Source organism: Mus pahari, chromosome 4, assembly GCF_900095145.1.
Source record: "Mus pahari chromosome 4, PAHARI_EIJ_v1.1, whole genome shotgun sequence".
Classification (NCBI taxonomy): Eukaryota; Metazoa; Chordata; class Mammalia; order Rodentia; family Muridae; genus Mus; species Mus pahari.
Window position 1 is genome coordinate 23579853 of NC_034593.1, and position 25505 is coordinate 23605357.

Below are 25505 nucleotides of genomic sequence, written 5' to 3' on the forward strand. Positions count from 1 at the left end.
GCAATAGGAACAACAATAGGGAAAAGCAGAGGGAACTCAGAAGCCTGGGGTCCTAATTTGGCTCTCTCATACAGTAACAAGAGGCAGCGTTTACCTTATAGAAGCCATGTGCTTATTGCTTCTAAACAACACAAATGAAATGTGTTCTGCATATACGTATATTCTGTGACTATGAGACTAGATTTGTTTATAGGACAGCAATACCAAATCACTGAACAACATGAACTGGGTTGTGGGGTGGTAAGTTAATTACCTTGAGGTGAGAGATGAAGCTATGATGAGACTGTGAAAGGAAGGCACACTTCTGGAGGATCTTTGTCTTTAATCATTAACAACAAAAACAAAAACAAAACCTCAAACTCTAGGGCACACCGATGCCAGAAAGATCCAAAGGTCACCGTAGAGTCTCCGGTACATGGGATTGCCCGCCCCCCGGGAACACTGCTGACTCTCCAGTCTTCACCAGCAAGCACCTCGCCATAGAGTGTCTGGAGTCCTCTGAGGATCGACAATGCAGAATCATGAAAGAGCATACCACACCTAGCACTCTTCGAGCTCCAAGCACGGATTCCAGCCCCAAGGAGGGCTGCAAGCTGTACCAGAAGCTTGAATCAAAGTTCCACTCCACCGACACTCGGGACTCTTGCAAAATCAGCAGGACTTGGGAGTTTGAAGACCATTAAGTGACAGCATCCACGCACCTGCGTGCTAGGGCCCAGAGCAAGCTACCTGGTCCTAATGGTCGTCCCCAAGGTCACCTGGGCCCCGAACTGAAGATGAGGATGCATCCCACCCGAGAACACAGCGAAGCTTCAAACAGTGGACTGCAGGCAAGTCTGCACGCCGGAAGTGCACTAATCCGCAGCACGTGGGGTTGCCAGGGCGAGCTTCACGTGACGGGGCGGGACCTCGGGAAGCTTCGAGCCAATGGGAGACCTGGAGGCGGGGCCCGTGGCGCGCCGGGGCCTATCCCGGAAGTGTGGCCGCGGCGGGGCGGGCCCGGGCGGGGCGGGCCGGGGCGGGGAGCCGGGTGTGGGAAGCGTGGCGGCCCCGCCCCGTCTCCTGGACCAGCCGCGGCCGCCAGCGCCGCCGCAGCCGCAGGGACCGGCGGACGCAGCAAAGGCGTGCGGTGCGGGGCCGGAAGGTGAAGACCTGGGGCCGGGCAGCGGGGCTGGGAGGGGGGGGGGGATGCAGCCGGTGATGCCGGGTCCGGGCGAGAGGAGGAGCCGAGATGCTTAAGAACTAGAGGGCGGGCAAGCGCGGGACCGTCGGAGCTAGGGCCCTTCGCCGCTGGGCCAAACCGGGATGCCAGGGCGGCGCCGCTGCGGGTCCTAGGCGCACTGAGGGCCAGGTGCAACCGGCCGGGTGCTCCTGTCCAGTCTTCCCCGAACCAGCGGCCTGGCTGATGCCTTGGCAGCGGGGATGGGGCGGAGGGAGGCGCCGGGCCCCGCATCCCGGCGCAGGAAGGTCGCGGGCACTTCTTGTGGTGGGGTGGTGGGAACTGGACCTGCCGAGAGCTGGTGTCGCCTTCACTCTCAGGCGAGCACTTCAGCGGCTTCCCTCCCCACCTCCCACCAAAGGCTGGAAAAGTTTTCAGAGGCCTGAATGGCAAAGTATACACTACTCAGAGTGGGTGTCCTATAAATGCAAACCTAACGGGCTAGTGATGCTCGGCTTGTTACCTGTCTTCGAAATGAGACATAACCCCGCCTGCATGCCGGTTATTAAAAACCAAACAAACTCTTCGCATAGTTCCCTCAGAAAACCCGCACATCTCCCCAGCCCACCATGGCAGACGAAATTGATTTCACTACTGGAGATGCAGGGGCTTCCAGCACTTATCCTATGCAGTGCTCAGCCCTGCGCAAAAACGGCTTCGTCGTGCTCAAAGGGCGACCATGCAAAATCGTGGAGATGTCAACTTCCAAGACTGGGAAGCATGGTCATGCCAAGGTAGGCCCTTCCAAGTCATTTTTTGGCTTCACCGATAAGATCATTCGTGTTCCATTCTACATCGTGAGGTTTCTATATTGAAAATAACCTTCTTTTCTTCCCCTCAGTCTCTTGAATGATCAGGCATTACTCCCAGTAAAGCTCTCATTTTAATCGGAACCTTAGAATGTTTCATTAACTGGAAACTAAAACTTTTTTTAAATCCTTGTTTAGTTGAAGCAAGCCTGTTCTTACAGTTCTAAGAGACTTGGTTTTCACTTTCTGTGGACTCTTGTTAATTGAATTGCTGAGGTGTGTGGTGTGTTGAGTTTGAGGCCATGAAACTGTTCAGGTTTTGGGTACTTACTGAATCTCAGTTTTGTGTCAGTGCAACTTTTTTCGAGAAAGTAAGATGACCTTGGAAGAGGTGAAAGGCTCCATTGTAGTCAGTGCTGGGATTGTGCTCCTGTGCAGGGAGTGACATAGCTGACAGAGATTAAACATGTTTCCTGTGGTTCTCTCCTCTGTCAGGTACACCTTGTTGGAATTGACATTTTCACTGGCAAAAAATATGAAGACATTTGTCCCTCTACTCACAATATGGATGTTCCAAATATTAAGAGAAATGATTATCAAGTAAGTACTGATTTCCTTAACAGTGTTTCAGAAGTGTATAAGCACCCTCTTTAGTAGTAGTTTGACAAGACTTGAGAGTTTTATAGAGTATATTCCTTACCAGTTAGTTACTAGACTCCACTTACCTTACAGATTAGAGAAATAGTGTTTTGTTTTGTTCTGTGGTTAATATTCTGTGCCTTTTTTTTGTCATGAAATAGGGGATTTTATGTCTCAGGCTGTCCTTGAACTCACTGTTCAAGGGTGAGCTTCAGTTTCTGACCCTCCTGCCTCTGCCTGTGGGTGCTGAGACTGTAGGTCGCATCTTCGTGCTGGACTATCCTGGGCTGGAGGTCAGAGCCAGGTTCGGATCTGGTTCTGGCCCTTTCTAGCTAGATGGTCTCTTACAAAGTACGTGTCTTCTCTAAACCTCTGCCTTTCCAAACAAACCTGGGCGACATGTGGGTTGGCTGTGAGAGTGTGCGCCCATCAGTAGCTGTGCAGAACGACAGGTTCTGCTTCTCGATTCCTATATCAGAATCCTGCTTTCATTCTTCTTAGTTCATCGGCTGTAGATGTTGTTCATAGTAGGTACTCAGTCAACACTAGTCAAACAAATACACCTGAATTCAGGGTAGCGGAGCGTGAGATTAACAGAGCAGATTAAGGCTAAGTGTAGAATATGCATCGGCCAACATGGGTTTCTTTTCTTACCCTGCTTTGTGAGCTCTTTGAATTCTCAGTATTCATTACAGTCAGTAGTTTTTATCCCATGCTTCTACCTGTTGGATGCTTCAGCAGGCTGCACCAGCAGTTCAGATAGTAATATTACCAAATTAATGAACCATTGATTGAAGCTTAAAATTTAACATCGGGACTAACTTGGTTTGGATTCTGTTTGGGTATTTACTAAGGTCCCAGCCTACTCCTCGCCTCCTGTGCGAAAGCAAAGCACCGTCTGACAACAATGCCAAGTCCCGTGTCAACCTCTGGCGAGAGGACAGTTGTCGTTGTCCTCCTGTCCCCCTCTCTGGGTTTTGGTTTGTCACGTGAGTTTTGCATTCTCAGTTTTAAACTTTCCTTGAAGTGTTCTGTGGTTGAGGTATGTGGATGCTTCCTCAAGCGTGCGCACAAGAAGGTGCCCTGCTTAGTCCCTAGTCCCGGCCCTAGAAGGCCACATGGCAGAGTGGATAGCAAAGGATGGTGGAGGTCAGTCAGGCCGCTGGATCTAGGTCTCTGCATTGGGGCTTACTATGGTATGGCCTCTGTTGGCAAGTCTTTGGATCTCTTTTACTTCATAAAACTGGGAATTCCGTGAAATCAAACCTCTCGCAGGTTTGTTCCGAGGCTTAGTGGGCACCTTGGACATTAGAAAGACTCCAATGCCCTGTTACAAAATTGCCATCAGATATTTATTTCTGGTCACTCATTTAGAAACTTAGGTTCTGCGAGCTTTCTAGTTTATTTATTCTGCTCTGGCGGTCTTCATCTTCTATCCATGTGCCTTTGTTAAATCCTTGCTTCTGTTATTATCTGGCTACGTGCAGTTCCTTTGCATCTGCTGAATTCAGTATTTTGAGTGCCAGTTTGGCAGCCAGCCAAAGTGGATTGTGAGCATCTATTCATTTTAATAATTTAAAAAATAAAAGAATTGGGAGAAAATGTTAATATTTACAGATGTAATTTGTGTTTTCTTAAAATGAGTTCAGGATACAAGAAAGTGTATCTCTTGACTCCCATTCCAAGATTGGCTTAGATTTGAATTGCTAATTTTCATTAGTTTTCTTAAAAGAAGGCATAATTGTCTGGGGCTCTGTGGTGGTGTAAAATAGAAAATGATTCTGGACCCTTTGAGGGAGTTCCCAATTTGTTAAATGTAGACATGTCTTGCTTGGCTTCCTCTTTGGCATTTTTTTTTTTTTTATGTCTGAACTGCTGTACACTCTACTCTAAATTAAATAAATTAAATATTTTCTGGACTTATTGCACTTTTATCTGTCATTTGAAGACCATTCCTTATAGGGAAAGCTACTTAGTACAAGAAACATAAAGTACGTATTATAGATCTTCAGATGATCAGTAGATTGGCAGAACTATGACTTCTAAATCCAAATTATACAGTTATTTCACTTAGTATATTTGTGTGCCTGCATGCACACATACACATGTGTACACACATACACATGTGGATGCCAGACACTGAATGTGTGTTTGTGTGTGTGTGTGTGTGTGTGTAGCCATGGGCATATACACACGTAAAGGTCAGACACTTAGTGTCTGTGTGTGCCTGCATGTACACATACACATGTGCACACACATACACATGTGGATGCCAGACACTGAATGTGTGTTTGTGTATGTGTGTGTAGCCATGGGCATACACACATGTAAAGGTCAGACACTTAGTGTCTGTGTGTGCCTGCATGTACACACACATGTGGAGATCAGAAGCCAATCCCAGGAGTTGGCTCTCACTGGGTCCTCAGGATGTAAGTCAGGGCATCACCTTGTAGGCAAGCACCTTTACCCCCTGAGCCATCTTACAGACTCCATGTTGCAAGTTAAAATAGTAGTAATTAAGAAAATATTAATGCTGTGATTTTCCTGTGCTTTAAAGCCTTTTTGTCACTTTAATATGTTTATGAATATCTCATGTTCTTCCTGGGACCATTCTTTCTCTGGGTTTTAATGGAAAAACCAGTAAACCAGAAGAGCCCAGTATTTTAGGGAGGAGCAGCCAATGTGCTACCGAATCGTTAAGGACAATACAGAACCCTAGGCCCACAAACCATTACCCAGCAGGTACCATGAGTCTTCAAGGTCAGTCCAGTAGGCAGGCTGTTTGTAGAGGTGGAGTTCACGAACCATCAACTTCTCAGGGCAGCATCTCACGGTCTCATTACTTTGCCTGTAGGCAAGTATTTTATTCAGAAAACATGAGGTGCTGTAGCAGAGATGAGGCATACTCTAAACCCTGGTGGAGTTTTAGCAGAAGCACCACGGGCAGGAAAAGCAAAGCCATGTGCAGACCGGGTCTACTGCAAGAAGTGGAGCTCCCTGCTTCTGCCGTGCTATCAGGTACTAGCTGTTCCCACTGGGAGAGCTGCCAGATCAGAGACCCTGTGTCATTCGTTTCTGTGAGGCCTTTGGTGCTCTGTCAGCCTCAGTGCAAGAAAGCTGTGTCATTAAGCCTGTGGAGCTGTTGAGGCAGCAGTTGTAGAAAGCTGAATGTCATTCACTACCTTTTTATCTAATTGAGAGCTTCAGATAGATAGCTGGCACCCACCACTGAACATCTGCTAATGTTTGGAGAGGTCTATGCACATACCACTACCCTAGACCTCACTGACAATTTCTGTAGCTTGGTTTTTCAGCATTCTTGACTTTCCAACCCAGCTCTTGACTCTTTATCCATATGCAGTAGGAATCCACACAGTACAAGTTTCCCCACCCTCACCCCCACCATTTTTTCATAGTTCTCTTTGAATGGTCCCTCATATTATACATGGCCACTAGAAACCATTCTGAAATTCTTGTTTTTACAGTCAACTAATCAGGGAGAGTTCTCCATCAAGCCATTGGTATAAGTTCCAGAGGAGAAGTGCTCAGTGTGGGAGAAAGTGATTTCTGAGTCTGAGCCATTTTCAAGCTATTGGAGCTTTGGGACCCGCTCACGTCACCTCCTGTATGTTCCTTCCACATGCTGATGATGTGCATTGTGCACACCCAGCATAGTGCCTTGCTGGGTCAGATGATACCCCAGCTGATGGTGTCCTATTTATTTAGGTGATATAATAATGTTCAAGAATTCACTGTATCAGGGACCAGTAACTTCTGGGAGGCAGCTGAAGAGTGCCAGGGGAAGAAGGCAGATGTTGACAAAAGTCTTAAGATGCAGAGTGATGGCTGCTTGCTTTGGAATAGAGTGTGAAGCCAAATTCAGAAGGAAGCGTTCATAGTGATAATCTTCCCCTGTGGTCTGTAGTATATTAATAATACAAACACAGGCCAAAGGAAAGACACCCTTCCCATAATCCCTGGCTCTTGTGTTCTTACTTTGGGCACATCATTGGCAGCACCTGTCTCTACTCGTGCCCCTGCACCCTTCCTGTTATCCCTTCTTTCTCGGCCCACTGTGCCTTCCAGAGGTTAGTAGTTTCTGTTCTTTTGCTTTCTAGAATCCTGCATCCTTTTTTTTTTCATCTTACTGTTTCATTTTGTTATTTCTGTGTGTGTGTGCACACGCGAGTGTGTGTGCGCGCGCGTGCACGTGTATGTGGGCCCGCGCACACGTGTGGACATGCACGCACACTTGTGCCATGGTAGAAGTCAGTTCTCCCTCCACTATGCAGGTTCTAGGAATCAAATGAGTCACCAGGCTTCTGTAGCAAGCACTCTTACCTGCCGAACATTCTCACCGGCTAAATTTTACTCTTTTTGTGAGAATTTTCTAAGTTTCAAAATTCCCTATACACCCCAACCAGGCTTGATACTTATCAATATATGACAAGTCTTGCCTTATCTGTATCCCACTCCTTTGAAAAACATGTTATTTATTCTTTGGTAATGTCATACACTAATACAGTGGAGTTAGATAATATCCACTCCTCCTCCTATTCTTCCTGGGCCCACCCCTCCCACAGCTCCTCCCAACTTCACATCTCTCTCTCTCTCTCTCTCTCTCTCTCTCTCTCTCTCTCTCTCTCTCTCTCTCAATAGATAGATCGATACATACATACATAGGTACATAGATACATAGACAGATAGATGATAGATAGACAAACAGACATAGATAGATGATAGGTAGGTAGGTATATAGATAATAGAAGACAGGTAGATGGTAGATAGATGATAGATAGGTAAATAGCTAGATAGGTATACAATATTATATATACGATGATGTTAGTGCTGCCATATGCACATGGCAAAGGGCACCATCCACAGAGTGTGGGAAACCAACCAAGGTCCACCCTGCTGAAGGAAACTGACTTTCTGTTCCCTAGTGGCCAGCCATCAGTTGGCTTCTCAGAGGTGGGGCCTCGTGTGTTCTTTCCCTCTTTGTGCTGGAGTGTCGATGGCTTGATCGTGTTCAGATCTTATGCAGGCAGCCAGAGCTGCTGTGAGTCCATAGGTTCAAGGTTTTTATGCCCGGATGATACTATTCCACACAGCAGTCATCCCAGATAGCTGCCCCTTACAGTCTTTTATTCCTCTTCTGTAATGTTGCCTGGGCCTTATCCCAACTCTTTTTGTTATGTTTGTTTGGTTTTGAGACAGGATCTTATTAGGTACTAAGGTTAGCCTTGAACTCACAAACCTTTTGCTACCTCCCAGGTGCCAGGATTAAAGGCATGTGCTTCCATGCTGGTATTTCTTCATATGTTCTCTTCCTCTGGATTATTTTGAAGCAAATCTCAGATACTTAGCATTTTGCCTATAGTTTATTATATATCTCTAAAGGTTAAGGACTGTGAACAAAGCCAGACACACTATTGGACCTAAAGCAGTCGTTAGTTCCTGGAGAGGGCCCCATTGTTCTAACAGTTTGCTACTTGCTACTTGTGTGATTGTGATAGTTCCTGGTTCTGATTTACAGTGTAGTAAACTACTACAGGGCCTGGATAAGGTCTACACAATGAAGTTGATGTATAGCGCTCTTGAATCTGCAATTTCTCTCACATGCACTATATTTTCTTCTCCCTCCCCTGACCTCGGCACCCCTTTATTACCTCCCTGCAGCATCTCAGTGAAGAGACTGGATCATTTGTTCTGTAGACTTGCAGGTGTCTGGATGTTGCTAACTGCATGATCTCATGGTCCTCTTCTGTATCTCTAAGACCAAGAGTTCAGAGTCAAGATTAGCTCGTGTTTCCTTCTTTGTGGTTGTTGCTTCAGTAAGGCTACTCTATAGTTCAAGTTCTCTACACCAGCCGAGCAATCCCAGCACTTGGGAAGCAGAGGCAAGCAGATTTGTGAGTTCGACGCCAGCCTGGTCTACAGAGTGAGTTCCAGGATAGCCAGGGATACACAGAGAAACTCTGTCTCGAAAAACCAAAAGGAAAAAAAAAAGAAAGAAAAAGAAAGAAAAAAAGGTAAATTACTTTTGGGGGGTTTTGTTTTTGTTTGTTTGGTTTTCGAGACAGGTTATCTCTGTGTAGCCCCGGCTGACCTGGAACTTGCTGTGTAGACCAGGTGGATCAAACTCAGATCCACCTCCCTCTGCCTCCTAGGTGCTGGGATTAAGGGGTCAAGGGCATGCCCCCCCCACTAGAATCTTACTTTTTTCTGTAAGGTTATTATACACATGTCATCATTGTCTCACTCCACTAACTTATAGGAAAGAGTGATCATGATCGGCACTCCTCCATTTCTTTGAGAGGCAGACCGATGCTTTGGAAACTCATCGGTTGTTGTTTTTACGTCGAGGACCTAGGCATCTCCTGAGTACATCCTCATGCATGTGTGTATGCATACATACGAGGAAGCCAGGATAAATACTTCCCTCTGCCTTTCATTATCAGAGATTTTAATATTTTAAAAAACATTTATTTATGTGTCTATGTGTGCATACACATACATGTGTGCACAGTGGGCCACAAACATAGACCGTGATGTAACTGTTGAGGTCAGGAAAACTTAATGGAGATCTTTCTCCTTCTACTATGTAAATCCTAGACATTGAACTCAAATTGTCAGCCTTGGCAGCAAGTTCCTTTCCCACTGAGGCATTTCCCCTCTCCCGTTACCAGTTTTGAGATCACCTGCCCCCAGCACCCACTGAAGTTGACTAATACATGGATATTTTACTATGAACTCAGGCAACACGACACGCCTGAATTTCAGTACATTATCTTTGTCATCCATATTGATTTTTGGGTTGTTTTGTTACTGGCCAATGGGAGCTTAGTCATGCTAATCCCTGAGTCTTTTGGAATGTACCTAATTCATGGTCTTGATAGTTCTTCATACTCCAGTAAGCAGCTTGTTCCAGGTTCTCACTCTGGATGTGAAATCACCTGTTCTCCCAAGTAGCCCTCCATTATTTTAGTAAGACCTTTCGGTAAAGAAAAGATGCTACATTCTCGTACCATGCTGGTCAGGAGTCTGGAAAGGCTGTGAGGAAAGATGGAATTTTGTACAAAACATACTTGAGAGGTAACGGTAGCACCGCTGGCTTCTTCTTTCTTTTTAAGAGCAAGAGTTATGGAGAGTTTTAGAGATGGGAGGGATAGGGAGACACAAGGAGAAGGAAGATGGAGGAAGAGAAAGATGAAACAGCTTCTCGTGGCTTTAAATAGCCACAGAAAAGGTGACTAGACTCTGGACACCTTTCAGAGTTTTATGGATCAGATATGACAGCAGGAGACCCCCTGGGGAACTAGATTCAAGAGACTCAAACAGAAAAGACATGCTGAACTGACCTACTTGAACTCCTGATCTTATGGACTTTTAGCCGGATCCAGTCAGGACACAGACATTAGAGATTTCCCTACCCAAACTTCAAGATATCTCGACACCCATATTCAGCAGGAAAAGGTTATGAAGAGTCGTTGTCCTAGTTCCCTGGGCTTGGGGGCTGGAGATGGTTATTCTAATCTTGTCTTTCTGGGGAATAGTAATGATCAGACTTTAACAGGATATAGCTATAATTGATTGTGTAGCTATAATCTCATTTGGTAGAAATCTTTATAATAGTTACTAAGTTGAAGTTATGATTTCTTATATTGGTATATAATTTACTTTGATGCAGAATCAAGGTTTTTCATTGGTATAAATTGCTTCTATTGATACAAAAAATTTTAAAAATACAGAGTTTAGACCCAGTCCTTCTGTAACTGCCATTAGAAACCGATTTGAAATGATTAAATGTATGAAATAAGGGCCAGATAGCAAGTTCTTGGCTCTGAGTTAATTGCTAGGTTATTTACAAGATATGTTGTTTAGAAATAGCTGAGAGTAGTTAATGGACAACAGTCCCGATATCTTTACATAGGTAGACAGTTTTCAAAAATGTCAGAAATCCACAGAATGTGACATTTAATGTTACTTACTCATTTGTTGCTGAGACATGTCTGCTCCTGACAGCATCCCTTTTTGGATTCAAAGAAGGAAGTGAACACCAGTAGAGTTGCTCCAGTTGTGGGGAGATAGCCACTAGGCAAGAATTGCCTCAATTCATCTACAGACATTACTGTTCATGAGGGGACACAAGTACAAGGCAGGACAGCTTAGTTCTGCAGAGACAGAATAAGCTAGTCCTTAAAATTTCCTGTTTCAAGGTCTGTCAGATGATCCTGGGCCAGAAGGCTGAAGGCTGATGCTCCAACTTCCTGACAGACAGGGGCTGTGTAGGTAGGCAGTTGTCTCTACAACTTGTCTCAGTTCTGGAAGCTGTGCTATGCTTCCTGTATTTTCAGATAATATTGTTTGTTCTTGGAATTCTGACTGGATTGAAGACTAGTTATAGTCTCATAGACAACCTAGGCTATTTAGCATTGAATAAATATATTTGAGAGGATAGTTTTCAGATAGTATACAAGATAAACTGAGGTATAACCAATATGGAATTATAAGCCTCTTTAAAGTTTGGATGGATAACCGAGTGTTCTATTTAATTGACAAAAATGATGGACTGGATGTTAGATGTATCTTATACTTTATAAATTACAAAATGGTAATAGTGGTATTCAATTTATTTTTGAGAGGAAAGAGCCTTTTAACTGGCCAAAAAGGGGGAAAATGTGGATTGCTGTCTATATGCAGGTGAGGGCAGGCACAAGATAAGGCGAGAGCCTGTGACTGGGCAGTGGATAAAGAAGGCTGGCTGACAATTTTAGACACAGAAGAGTTAGGAAGACACAAGGAGAAGGAAGGAAGATGGAGGAAGAGAAAGGCGAACCAGAGCCTCGTGGCTTTAAACACGTAGCTATGAATATCTTATAAGGGATGAATAATTACAGTACAATTTGTCCAATCTTGGTGAGCAGCTTATATCAGTATCTATTGGCTCAGAGTTCATTATATAGGCATTTTGTGGGTTGAGAATTTACTGATATAAATCTGACTGATAAATTGGGGGGGGAAAGTTATATTTAGACTGTAAAGATCTTGCAGGTACCACCCCAGTAGCCAGTTGGTCAAAGTTCGTGTCACCATTAGTGGGATAGATACATTTCCCTCCTGGTGTGATTGGTACTCTGAGGACTCTTCATTTACATAGTATTTCTTCCAAAAGACACATTACATGAATTATAAGGCAACAAAGCAGATCTAGACTGAGAGACATTTTGTAAACCAAGTGAGTGTCAGTGCCTTGAAAGACAGGCTGATCAAACTTCTCCACATAAAAGAAAACACAGCCCACATGACAGCACTAAGCCACAGGTGTTGTCCAGGAGCAGATCAGAGCAACCTGCACATTTGGAAATGGATAATAGATTAGTTTGAAAAGTTACGTAAGAATGTGTCCTCATTCTTGGGGTAGCCACACTGTGGAATTTATATCTGAAAAATGATGATCAGTGAAGTGGTGCCGATGGTGGAGCACTTTGACACTCCTCCTGCATGGTTTGCTGCCTTCTATTGCTCTAGTTGGAGACACCAGGGCCCATGTCTCATTCCTTCTATGTGTACTAGCAGCAGCTAGTGTGGATGAATGGGTTTTGCAAAATCTCTAGGAATTGTAGGCACACTGATAGTGGAGATGTGCAGATTTCCTCCTTCCTGAAATGAAAGAGTTGTGGGAAGGGCAGGAGACATACCTCAGCAGTTAAGAGCAGGGACAGCTATTCTGCAGAACCCAAGTTTAATTCCCAACACACGGCCTGTCTCTCCGTCTCCAGAAGATCTAGGTACTTTGACTACTGTGACCTGCACACAGATGCACACACAGCTACACACAAATAGGAAAACTAATTTTTTAAGCATTATATCAAGAAGTATGATTTCTGCAGGTTAGATCATGACTGGATTTGTTTCATCAATACCATAAGATAAGGTCATGTTAAAAGTATGTCACTACTACCCTTCTCTGAGGGTCTACAGATGGTCACTGGGCACTAGTGGAGAGAGAGACATTTTCTTCTGTCATATAGCCACTGAGAAGGTGCCCAGGATCCTGTAAAAAAACCTCACCCAGCTTCCATAAGCAACTCTAATGAAACTTACCAGGTCACCAAGAAATAAAGAAGACATAAAAATAGAAGAGGCACTAATGGAAATCAACTGCAGAGGAGGGATCAAGAGATGGTAGTGTGGGTAAATAACAAAATATATACAATAGATAAGTATGTATATAATATATATGTATATACACATATGTATATATATATATATATATATATATATATATATATATATATATATATATATGAAAATGTTTTTAAAAATCTGTCAGCAGTGGCCTGAAAACCACCACTGTACTTTGCTTATAACCAAATTATAAAATGCATCATTTTAATAGTGAAAACCTAATTTATACCCACTAACAGGAAAATTTGCTCACAGTATATTCATGCACATGTGTGGTGGTAAGAGGAAGTTAGGTCTATATTTTCTGATTTGGAAAGTTTCTATAGCATTTAAAAACTTACTAAAATACATGATTTTTCTTATAAATAGCTCTGTGTGTATCGTGTATGTAATATAAATCCCTTGGCAATGCAGAGAATGAGGAGGCTGGTACCGGAAGCGAGTTACACATCTCTGCTAGGTGTATTCTGCATGCCTTCATTTTCCTGTTTGTTTGGGGGTTTGTTTTGTTGTTTGTTTGTTTGTTTGAAACAAAGTCTCACTATTTGGTTCTGACTTTCTGGCTTAGAGATTGCAGTGTAGACCAGCTAGCCTCTGGCCCCCTAATGCTGGCACTAAAGGCTTAAGCTATGTTAGCGTTTTTAGATGCCACAAATCTGTTAATGTATTGCTGTGTTCTTATCCAAACTAATGTGTGTTGCAGTTGAGCTGTGTAACCATCACAACAAGGTGGATATAATGTAATCAGTTCGTACCTATAATTTCTTCTAATAGCTCATATGCATTCAGGATGGTTACCTTTCCCTGCTGACAGAAACTGGCGAAGTCCGTGAGGATCTTAAGCTGCCAGAAGGTGAACTGGGCAAAGAAATAGAAGGGAAATACAATGCAGGTGAAGATGTGCAGGTGTCTGTCATGTGTGCCATGAGTGAAGAATATGCTGTGGCCATAAAGCCCTGCAAATAGACAAGCCCTGCAAATGGACCATCAGCATAAGCAGGTCCATTGGTCTGGATCTAGCTGTCCCAAAGCTATGGCCTTCCTAAGAACCTCATGTTTGTTGTTATGTTTTTATTGTTTTAAAAAAGTGCTGGCTTAGGTTGGCAGGCAGTTAGTAAGTTTAAACAAATATACCAAAATATATAATTTTATAAGTATCTGTCCTATAACACTCCTGTGGTTTTCATCATGTGACCATAAAAAACAAATATAACAGCTTCAGTAAATGTCACTTGTCTCAGCAAATCACTCCTGAACTTAAATGGTTAACAAACCAGGGTTTTAAATCAGCAATGTAGCATGTAGGCGAATGGAAGTCTCATGCATTTCAGTTGAATTGCTTTGTGCTGATTTCAGACTTAATATCTAGAATTCATAGGACTGTAAGATGGTCTGTGTGGCAGATACACATCTTGAAACGAAACTCTAGTTATCAAACTGTCATTCTCTTGGTGGTCCGATGTCCCATGTGTTATCTTCATCATGTTTGTCTGTGCTGGTTGATGATGGCAGACCTACATAGTAGTTTCGGTTGATGGAGGGAAGGGAACCGCTGCATACGTCTGAGTTAGTCCACCAAGCAGTGGAGATTCACAGGGGCAGAGGCAAAGTGGGGGTTCACGCTGTAGAGTTGACTTAAGACCTTTCAACCAGCACACAAAGTGATGGAGCTCTGGTTGCTTTTGGCTATGTCCCCAGCCTCTGTCTCAGCACAGGAGTGGCCTTTGCAGAGACGCCCGCTACTTCCAGCCGTAATGCCTAAGTGGTTATGATGTTGGTAATCCAGCCCTCCTGGCAAATTTTTACAAATTTTTGACATTAGACTAAAAATAGGAATTTTAAAGTTGCTTTGGAATTCTTGACTTTAAATTGATTTGTTAAATATATGTACACTTTTCTAAAGTGTAATAGGTGTAAACCATGGAAGAAAGGTTACCTATTTGAAAATTATTTTAAGTGTGTTTATACTTTTATTCTTTTGTGACTTAATTCTTTTACTGATGTAAAATACAACTAGGAAAGGATTCTGTGGCCTGGATTATTTTACTGCATTGTAGGTAATGCCCCTCCATTTTTGTTTAGACTTCTGGATCGTGTGTAAATTGTGTCTAAAATTGTAGACATAGTTGTGGGCTTGAGAGGAACAGACGAAATCACAATCATATCCTCGAAGTACAGCTTAGAACAGAACCCTCTCAGTACCACCTTGATTCTCTGATGCTGGCTCTCAGGTTCCCTTTCTCATGTCTGGACCCTTAGTTCCCACCTAGAAAAAAATGTGTGACAATGTAACTCACCTAATCAGCAACTTGAAATAGCTTTACAAATGGAAGATCCCAAGATTTTAGTTCCTTAATTTGCATGCAGTTTTAAATCTTATCTTGTTATCAAAAAGTGTCATTCTCTTTTTGATAACAAGATACACCAATCCAGAGATGAAGCAAGATACCCTAAGAGACGTGCCAGGAAGAGATGACTAAAGCACAAGCATATTGACGTTGTAGCCAGTTGACTTTAGTGTGACCCTTTAGCTCCTGCCATGCAAAGCACAATTAGGAGTTAGGCTGAGTGTTTCCCAGACATCTGCTCTAGGCTGCTTTAGAGTTCTGCTGTTGGCTGTTCCCTGGTAGGACTGATTGACATGTTACCCACAGGAATTCAAGGAAGTTATTTGTCTCTGCTGTCTTCTGGTATTGTCTTGCCAAATAAGCAGCCACACTGGTAGCTTGATTTCATATTTCTTCAGGAGTAGCATGCTCTTATCCTTCCTAACTTATTAAATTTCACATGCATCTCTATTTTTCATTGTAGTGTATACATATAAATTAGAGCAATGTACCTCTAGCTCCATACCTTGAATGGCAAAAACTACTTAGGCCTAAGTATTTCATTTTAAATAATATATATAAGTGTACATACTCCAACATGTAACTATAGATTTTAAAGATACAGGACTGTTTATTTTCACATAAGTCAGTAGATGTTTCTCTTAAAGCAAAATATTTCATTTAGTAAAGCTTTATAAATTATATTAAAGGGAAGCAGGGAACATGTATTTTTTAACAGAAAACAGAAATTACTTCTTTTGACATCAGAAAAAATGCTACCAGTTGATTCCTAGTATTTGTTGTACTTGTAGCAGATCTCCGGACTCACAGGCACCATGTCGAGAATGGAGTTCGTTCTGAGATCCCCGCGCATCTGCGTCTGTACGCATTTCTTTCTTTCTTTGCCATTTAGACAGTATTAACAGGTTGAACATTTTTGTTCACTTCTGTTGTGAAGATTTTGCCACACTGACACAGTTGTGTGTCCCCTGACCTAGATCAGACCCTCTTGGCTTTGACTTGGCCTTTGCATCCTTAGTGCCCTCTGAGGGACTGCCAGTCACTTGAAGTGGACCAAGCTCTTGACTCTGTTCCCCTCTGTAGTACAGATTTCTGTACCAGTGCTTTTATATCAGTGACCAAAATACTTGCAGCCAGATGTGATATCTTCAAGAGAACACACTGCAATGCAATGTTTAGAGAATTTGGGGATGCATGCTTTTCATTAGCGCACAGTGTGTGTGTGTATAAATATACACAGCTTTGTTCGTTTCATTAGTGCACAGTGTGAGTGTATATACAAATACACACAGCTTTGTTCATTTCTCAAAGTCCTTCCAACTACTAAATGTACTGTAGTTTGATATTCATTGTTTCTCATTTGTAAGTTTTTCAGAATTTGTTTTGTATTTTTAAGGCTACTCAATTAGATTGTTTCTAGTTGAGCTGGAATTCAAACGCACTGTTCTCAGGGCTGTTTGTGCTAGAAACTGAAGTGTCATTATTTTAAAGATAGCTGCCTACAAATATATTCCAAGTTTTCCCCAAGTCGTAATACTGTAATACATACCAATAAAAATCCTTAGTATAACATATTTAAGCTATCTGGTAAGCGTTTTTTTGTTTGTTTGTTTTTGTTTTGTTTTTTAAGTGGAAGCATTAGTAGCAGCTGTACTGGAATCTTGCTGTAGTTTTCACTTTAGAGTAAAATCCCAGGGGTCTCACTGTGGAACCCTGTCCTTGGTGGTGTATCTGAGAGCATGCTTTTGGCATGGATGCAAACGAGAGTTTTGGAGCTAGACATTGATGCATTGGTTCTCAGACACATTCAAGAACAGACAGGAAATTCCTAACTCTTTTGGGTATCTTACAATGTTTACATGCTGAATTCACACTTGCTATGAGGAAATATGGATGTTTGGTATAAATTCAAAGCTATTAAGTATATTTCCATAAGCAGTATATTATACTGATAAGAACGTGTAAGTCTTCTAATATTTAAGTATACTATTGCATACTTCTCAAGCCTTTTTTTTCTGTTAAGATTTCCATGAAGGCAACAAAGACTTTTTTTTTAAATCTAAGTGGACAAATCTTAAAATTGAATCTAATAACTTAAATCTATGAAATGTGTTCTCTGAATCAGACAAACAACATTATTATTTGATTGTAGAGAGAACATTTGGACTTAGCTTACGGAGCACAGATGTTCTGTGGAAACAGGGTTTAAGTCACTATGTAATTTAATTTTTCCATTAACCCAAACACCAACATAACTACCAAGTGAGGTCACACACCTGAAAAGTGCTGTAAATATTTAATAAATATGTTTTTTTCATGTGGAGGACATATCTTAGGGCAGTGCACACAAGATCATTCTCTGCTATAAATGTACTTATTGCCAAACTTCTCCATCACTGCTGTCTACATTTAAAACAGGCCTGGACCTATATTACAGTAACAAGGGAGATTCTTTTATGCATATGAGATCCTTAGAAACCATTTCTAGATGTTGGTGGGATTTGGTTCATCTTAGTTTGAAGCTGTAGTTTTAAAAACACTGAATATTAAACTATTCGGCAATGGCTGCAGAGCCTCTGAGAGACAGTGGCTGTGCTCTTCCTAAGCTGGTTCCTTATTGTGGCTCATCTACTACAAACAAGCACTCATCATTATTACAAAGATACTTCACATTACTAGCTCTAAGCCATGATAAAACAATGATATTTCCCATTTCCCTATTCTCATGCACTCTTATCCCCCTCCTTAGAAGAAAACAGATAAATGACATTGTCTAATCCATTGGCACTTTGTTAGTATTATTTTTGTCTTAAATATAGGATACTTCTTGAATTTACTTGCAGATGTTTTGTTAAAACTTTAAAATTGTAAGATCTGAATATTATAATTGTGCGTTTTACATTTTAAAAGTAAGTAAACTTTGAATGTTAAATCTCTGGCTATACTAAAGTATCCTTATCAATGATAACATTTTGTTACCTTAAAATATATGTCTGTTAACTTCGTGTTATATTAAATGAAAATAAACATAACAGTGCACAATTCTTATATGTGTATGTTCTTAAAATATTTTTATACTACAAAATTGTGTTCACTATGTCTGCAGCTTCCAAAAGAAAGTCTTCTGATTTTATTGTTCATAGACGGGGCCCTCACGTTCAGTGTACTGCCTTTATGGCTAAGAATAGTCATTTCTATTGTTGGCTTTCAAGTTAGGTATGAACTTGTCTTCCTTTCAAATTCTGAATCTCCTTGTTAGCCAGGCATGGTAGTTCACAGGAAGTTAGGGCAGGAGGGTATTCCTCAGCTGAAAGCCAACCTGAGCTGTGTAACAAAACTCTGACTCAAAAACTGGACTGTAGACTCAACAGAACCGTTGCGATCATGTTCACAGCCATAGTCACTGCACTGAGCCCCTACAGAACTGACCATATCAACTGTCACTCATGGAAGAGGTGCGCACAGGACCGTCCTCTTTACTGCTGAACTGTGTTGACTGTTGATAGCTTCTGGAAGAGGGCAAAGTCATTGTTTCTATTTTGTGCACACTGCTGAGCTCACTAGGCTCCAACTTAAACTGGCCCTGGCTAAACTCCGTAAAGAAACCTGAACGTAAGGAAAGGGGTAGCAAAGTTAGAAGGCAGGGTCCTGGGACGTGAGAGTGCTCAGTGTGTGTTATGTACAGTGTGTCATGTAGTCAGATCATTCTCATTACAAACACATATGTAAAACTAAGAGGGGTGCTTCGGTTTGATCTTGGGGTTTTTGTTCATTTGTTTGGGTTTTGATATATGCTCTCCTTGTGTATCACAGACAGACCTTGAGCTTCAGGTCCTCCTTCCTCCAAGTTCTGAATGCTGGGATTATACTAGTCCCATATGTGGCCATTGATGTTTTTAAGTATGTAAAATAGTTGCTTGGCTTTAGAGCCACCATAAAATAGAAAATACCTTCCTGTCTTCCTGCCCATCCTCTCCATCACTCCAGAGACACCGCTGGTGTCCCTACCTTGCCAGCAGGGATTGCTGTTCTCTCCAGGGTGGCCTAGTGATGAGTCCTTAAAGTGACCCCTCCCTCACCGTGGGAACCACATGACCAGCGACCAGCTTCACTGTAAGTAGCTCTGGGCTTCAGTCCACGCACTTTCTCTAGCAGGTTACTGTGTCAGTAATCACTGACCATGATCATTATTACTAATTACCTTAACCTTCCAGATATACAAACCAGAGATATACAGTGAAAGAAATATCCAGTTCGGCTCCCATCTTCTGTCCCCACATTCTGTTGTCACTTGCAGATACCAGGATCCCACTTCCCAGGAGTACATGGCAGAGAGGAGAAAGGTAAGAAGGGTAGATTATGGATTATGTGTCACTGTCTTAGACTCTCTCTGTTCCCTTGTTAAACATCCAGATGGGGAACCTTTAAACATGTTAAAGGTATGCAGCCATGCTCCCTGGGAAATTAAAACATCTACTCCCATGATACATCCAGCAGATGTTTGTAACTACAATCACTGGGTTGTGTCTCAGAAGGCCTTAGCCACCTCTTGGTAGCTCATTCTAAATGTAATCAAAATAATATTCTGACCATATCCAGAGATGATTGCCAGTACTCAAGTGATTTGGATCCTGAGTTTTGAAGAGCCCAAAAGGCTTGGCAACCCTGGTTACCATCAGACCACAACCCATTCTTGGTGGGAGAATGGCATACATGTAAGTAATGTTCATAGTACATCAGGCTTTTTGTTTTCAGTCGTGTGTACTTTGATTTAAATTATGGGTGCCACCATTTTCATTTATGTATAGACACATACATCACTAACACCCTGATTTAGAGAAATAACCTTTCCTTCCAAATCAAATGAAACTTAAACACACAAGAAGAAGAATAATACGGAGATACTGAGAACACAAAGGAAATGCAAGGTTCTGTAGAGATACTAAAATTAGGTAGAAGAGAGGGCTGTCTTTCCATTCCTAATGCTCCTTAGTCTAAGGCAAGAGGATGGTGGGTACTGGGCCAGCCTGGGCTACATAGCAAGATTCTTGTCTTTCACATGCAACTTGCATTGTGATACCAGTTCCAGGTGGAATTAAAAACAAAACTGGAAAAATAAAAGGAGTTTCTGCTTGAAAATTTTTGGAACATATACAATGAAATGAAACTCTGTAATTTTTTCTCAAAGATAATGAAGCATTGTATTTCAGAATCTCTATAAAGTAGCACCAAGAAAAGTGCATAGCATTTCTCTATATATATCAATAGAAATGGAAACGTGGGCATGAGAGAGTTTATTCCTGAAGCAAACAGCCGACAAACCAAGGGATCACAAAGAAGCAAGTAATAAAGACCAAGGCAGGAATGAAGGAGTTAGAGAAGGAGAGAAGTCCAGTTGAACTTCTAGTTTTAAAAAAGCAGGAGTGGGGTGGGGGTTGGGAGCGGGATAGATCTTTGTGATTTCAAGGCCAGCCTGGTCTACATAGCTAGTCCCAGGCCAGCCGTAACTGTGTGATGAGACTGTCTCAAAAACAACAAAAGCTAACAAAGTGAACAGATCACGTAATCTAAAGAAAACGAGGGGATGGTGTTTGAGCTCAGCAAGTAAAAAGTGCTTGTCACCAAGCCTAATGACCTGAGTTGGACCCTCAGACCCACGGGGTGGAGGACTCGATCCACAAGTCGTCCTTTGTGCAGATTCATAGATCACGGTATGGAAACACGAAGCAAGTAAATGTGACAGTTCTGCCTTCCCCTCAGGGTTTGCTGTATTTTGTGCTATTGGAGATAATGTCTTCTTCAAACTCTGCTTTCTAATTTGTTGCTCGTACAGAGATACACAATTGATTTTGCACACTAATTTTGTATCCAACAATCTTGACAAACTCACATACCAATTCTGACCGTTTTTTGGTATATATTTTAAGCTTGCTCAACTGCAGTTCTTTAAACCACACATTGTTATAGAATGCCCAGTTTGCTGTGTGACACATTGCTAAATATAGTTCACTAATAATTTGTAAGGTGTGTGTGTGTGTGTGTGTGTGTGTGTGTGTGTGTAGGCCAAAGGAGTTGATTCTCTCCTACCTTAAGATCTAGGGATTGATTTCAGGTTTTCAGGCTTGCTTAGCAAGTGCACTTATTGTTGGTCCCTTTTGCCAGCTCCTAATTTGTTTATCTTCTGGCAGTTTGAGTAAATCCATGGCAACTCCTATTAGCTCTATATAGCTGGCTTACTAAGGAATGATCCAAGGTGACAGAAGTAAGGAACTAGGAGGCAGCAGAAGCAATTAGCAATACACTAGTGACAAGCAAGGCCTAGTCCTGCTGGAATCTCCCACACAGTCATGCAGAGTACACTTCTGAACTGCAAAGATGTAACTTGGCCAAAACGCCTTACACACTACTCACTTCTACCTAAGGAATTCTGGGACATGAAGCATGGCATACTCATGGGAACTCACATTTCCTTCCAGAACCCACACAGACAGCAAGGGTTTAACTTCTTAAGGGCAGCACTTATCCTTGGAGGGCAGGAAACGGGGTGAATGATCCTCTCCTCTAGAAAAAAAATATGACGAAATGTGAGTTTGGACCTAAAGCTAATATAACTGGCATTATTCAGTTATATTAGCTTTAGGTCCAAACTCAAAAGTTTGTTAGAAATAACCAGTGAAGCTATATGACTGTTGTTTGTTTGTTTGTTTGGAGGCCTTATTTACAAAATTGATCCATTTAGGAGATACAGGACTATTCAAATATTGTTTCTTCTTATGTAAGCTCTGGTAAGTTGTATTTTTCTGGAAATTTTATATCTACTTTGCCATATTCTTTCATATAACTCATACTTTTAACTGTTTTGAATCACATGGAACATTTGTGGGGGGGTTGTTTGTTTTGTTTTGTTTTGTTTTGTGCAGTGTTTCTGTGTAGCCCTGGATGTCTTAGAACTCACTCTAGACCAGGCTGGCTAAAAATATCTTAAATGCATCTTCCCATTTTATTCTTTATAGCTGTCACATTGTTAGCTTTATCGCTGCTTGTGTGATATTTTGGATCCCTCTCTGGACTGTTTGGAAATAATTTGGTTTTGTACCTTGAAGGCTCCCTAAATCCAAGAAATCTGACATTTCTCTGTCTTTTCCCAGTCTCTCCGGTTCATCCTACTGGATCTCCCAGCAAGCACATTTGCAAATAGTAAGAATTCTGGCATTCTTGTCTTCACTTTTTATATCTGTAATTTCTTTGCTTGTTTCCCTCCATGCTTCCTTCCTCCCTTTCTCCCTTTTTTCCAACTTTATCACTAGTGTGTGTGTGTGTGTCTGTGTGATATGTGCAGATGTGATAACCTATGTCAGAGGGGTCTCCTTTCACAATGGGTTCTGAAATGGAACTCAATAGGCGTGCAGAACTAGCACCTTTCCCGCTAGACCTTCTAAGCAGACTTCCCATGCCCTTCCTTTTCCTTCTTTCTCCTTCCGACTTCATTGTTGTTGTTGTTCTTGTTTTTCTTCTTCAAAGTTTCAATATGTTGTCAGCTGATATCAAACTCATGGAACCAAGGCATCCTGCTATAACCCCATCAGTAGCTGCAATTATTGGGATCACTCACTAGGCTCATCTTCTTTAATTTTCTATTGCATATTAGTAGCTGATTTCTTAATTTTCTCTTCATCTCGATCCATCCTCTTGTATAACATAAAATAATTATAAGTCAGCTTTTGTATTTTAAAGGCAAGAAGTACTTTTTGTGGTTTCTGTTTTAAATACTGACAAAATTTAACTATCTCTTGTTCCCTCATACTTGGAAATACTTTAACTCTTAATCATGCTGAAAGTACTTATTTTATGTTCTGGTATTTTTCAATATATGTAGGCTCTGTTGATCTTATTTTATAGCTATAATGGTTTGTTTTCCTATGTATTTAGTTATTTTAAAAGCTGGTAGCTCGTATTTCTGAAAGCTTAGCTCAGGGAATTCTTCCTGACTATCCAAGGTGCATTTCTCCAGGGAGTACTTGGACTTCTTCCTGGCATCAGTCCAAGCACATACTAACTGCAGTTTTAAGAGGGTTTTTTTTTTTTCCTATCTTGGTAGGGCTAATTCAGACTCCAGATATGTATGAGCAGAGCTTGCCTTTTGGCCTCCAAAATACTCTTTTACATCACTTTCAGCTTAACCATACATTACAAGTCATTTATAACATTGTGTTTTATCCCATTTGAGGTGGCCATATAATATGGAGTTTTGCAATAACCTTAATCTGCAATATCCTGTATTTTTTTTAAAGATTTATTTATTGTTATACACTGTAGCTGACTTCAGACACACCAGAAGAGGGTATCAGAACTCATTATGGGTGGTTGTGAGCCACCATGTGGTTGCTGGGATTTGAACTCAGGACCTTCGGAAGAGCAGTCAGTGCTCTTACCCGCTGAGCCATCTCACCAGCCCAATATCCTGTATTTTTAACTGATCTGGCTATTCATGATCCAATATCAAATATACCCAATGAGTTAAGCTTATAATCTATTAAAAATATATCTGTCCACCAGGCATGATTGAGCACATCTTTGATCCCAGCACTTATAAAGCAGAGGCTGGAGTATCTTTGTGGGTTCAAAGCCAACCTGGTCTTCATAGTGTCCATGATAGTCATGGCTTCATAGTGAGACCCTGTGTGTGTGTGTGTGTGTATGTGTGTGTGTGTGTGAGAGAGAGAGAGAGAGAGAGAGAGAGAACATTTGCCCTTGTTCTATTTGGGGGGGGGCTTTTTAAAGCCAAAAAAACCCAAACAAGCAAAAAACTGATGGTTTAAATGACGATGGCCCCCATAAGCTCATATATTTGAGTGCCCCAATTGGGAAGGATGGAAATGTGAGCCTGTTGGAGATGTGTCATTTAGGGTAGGCTTCGAGGATTCGAAAGCTCACGTCATTCCCAGTTAATCTTCTCTGCTTTGTGCTTGTGGGTCAGAATGTAAGCTTTCTGCTACTGCTCCAATGCTGTACCTGCCACCTGTCTGCCTGCTGTCATTCTCCCTGCTCTGATGGTCAGTCACTCACCCTCTGAAACTATATAAGTCACCAACTAACTTTCTTCTACAAATTGCTTTGGCCATGGTGTCTGCACAACAGTAGAAAAGTAACTAAGACAGGCGTATATGTCATGATGAACTCTGTAGGAAATCCAGGGCTTAGAAAGAACTGTTGACAACAATAATTCTTGCTATCTGGTTAATATTTTTTTAATCCAGAGAAAAAAGTTTAATCATTTTCACCCATTATGGTTTCTAATTTAGTATTTGGGGAATGACCAGTTATTTAGAATCACTTTTTTTTGTTTGTTTGTTTTCCTCTAGTCTATTTTTTAAATTTAATTTTAATTTTTATTTACATTCCATATTCCATTCATTGCCCCCCATCCACATCTGTCTGCTCCACATTCCATATCTCCTCCCCATCCTACTCAGTCTCCACGTGGATGCCCCCACCCCCCACCCCACCTGACCTCTAAACTCCCTGGGGCCTCCAGCCCATTGAGGGTTAGGTGCATCATCTCTGAATGAACACAGATCTGGAAGTCCTCTACTGTATGTGTGTTGGGGGCCTATATCAGCTGCTGTATGCTGCCTGGTAGGTGGTCCAGTGTTTGAGAGATCGCAGGGGTCCAGATTAATTGAGAGTGCTGGGCCTCCTACAGGGTCGCCCTCCTCCTCAGCATCTTCTAGCCTTTCCCTAATTCAACAACAGGGGTCAGCTGCTTCTGTCCATTGGTTGGGTGCAAATAGCTGCATCTGACACTTTCAGCTGCTTGTTGGGTCTTTTGGAGGGCAGTCATGATAGGTCCCTTTTTGTGAATACTCCATAGCCTCAGTAATAGCCCTAGGACCTCCCCTTGAGCTGGATCCCACTTTGGACCTGTAGCTGAACCTTTTCTTCCTCAGGTGTGACTGTGGGATGGCAACCCCGTCCCTCACTTGATGTCCTGTCTTCCTGCTGGAAGAGGTGGGCTCTTTAAGTTCCCCCTCCCTACTGTAGGGTGTTTGATCTAAGGTCCCCTCCCTTTGAGTCCTGGGAGTCTCTCACCTCCCAGGTCTCTGGTGCATTCTGGGGGGGGGGGTCCCCCCAACCTCCTATTTCCTGAGGTTGCCTATGTCTCCTTTAAATATTTGGCTTAAGTGGTTATCGTTATGACACAGAAAGTTGCCAAAGATAAGCAAAACAAAATTTTAAAATGTCAATTAATGGCTTATTTTCAAAATATCTAATGACCCAAATATCATTTTGATCTGCAGAACAGGAAGCCCTTTAGGAAGAAATGTCAAGCATGGCCTCTGCCTGAACATTTGGAATGGA

The 25505-nt window shown here is 42.0% G+C and overlaps 1 protein-coding gene across 2 annotated transcripts; it reads left to right on the plus strand.

Moving 5' to 3' along the window:
- The first annotated feature begins 1020 nt into the window (after positions 1 to 1020).
- Eif5a2 (eukaryotic translation initiation factor 5A2) lies at positions 1021 to 16718 on the plus strand. Of its 2 annotated transcripts, none has more exons than XM_029538132.1 (4): positions 1021 to 1144; positions 1783 to 1953; positions 2464 to 2568; positions 13573 to 16718. In XM_029538132.1, the coding sequence occupies exons 2-4, from the start codon at positions 1789 to 1791 to the stop codon at positions 13762 to 13764; spliced, it is 462 nt and encodes a 153-aa protein (XP_029393992.1). In that variant the 5' UTR covers positions 1021 to 1144; positions 1783 to 1788; the 3' UTR covers positions 13765 to 16718. The 2 variants fall into 2 exon arrangements, with proteins under 2 accessions (XP_029393992.1, XP_021052423.1); XM_021196764.2 differs by having other exon boundaries at positions 1023 to 1144; positions 1753 to 1953.
- Positions 16719 to 25505: the final 8787 nt, after the last annotated feature.

What these genes read in the sequence shown, in the direction of transcription:
- Eif5a2 (XM_029538132.1), top strand. Translation starts at nt 1,789, where the DNA reads ATGGCAGACGAAATTGATTTCACTACTGGAGATGCAGGGGCTTCCAGC. An exon ending in GGAAGCATGGTCATGCCAAG is followed by an intron (nt 1,954 to 2,463) that starts GTAGGCCCTTCC and finishes CTCCTCTGTCAG; the next exon opens with GTACACCTTGTTGGAATTGA. An exon ending in TTAAGAGAAATGATTATCAA is followed by an intron (nt 2,569 to 13,572) that starts GTAAGTACTGAT and finishes TTCTTCTAATAG; the next exon opens with CTCATATGCATTCAGGATGG.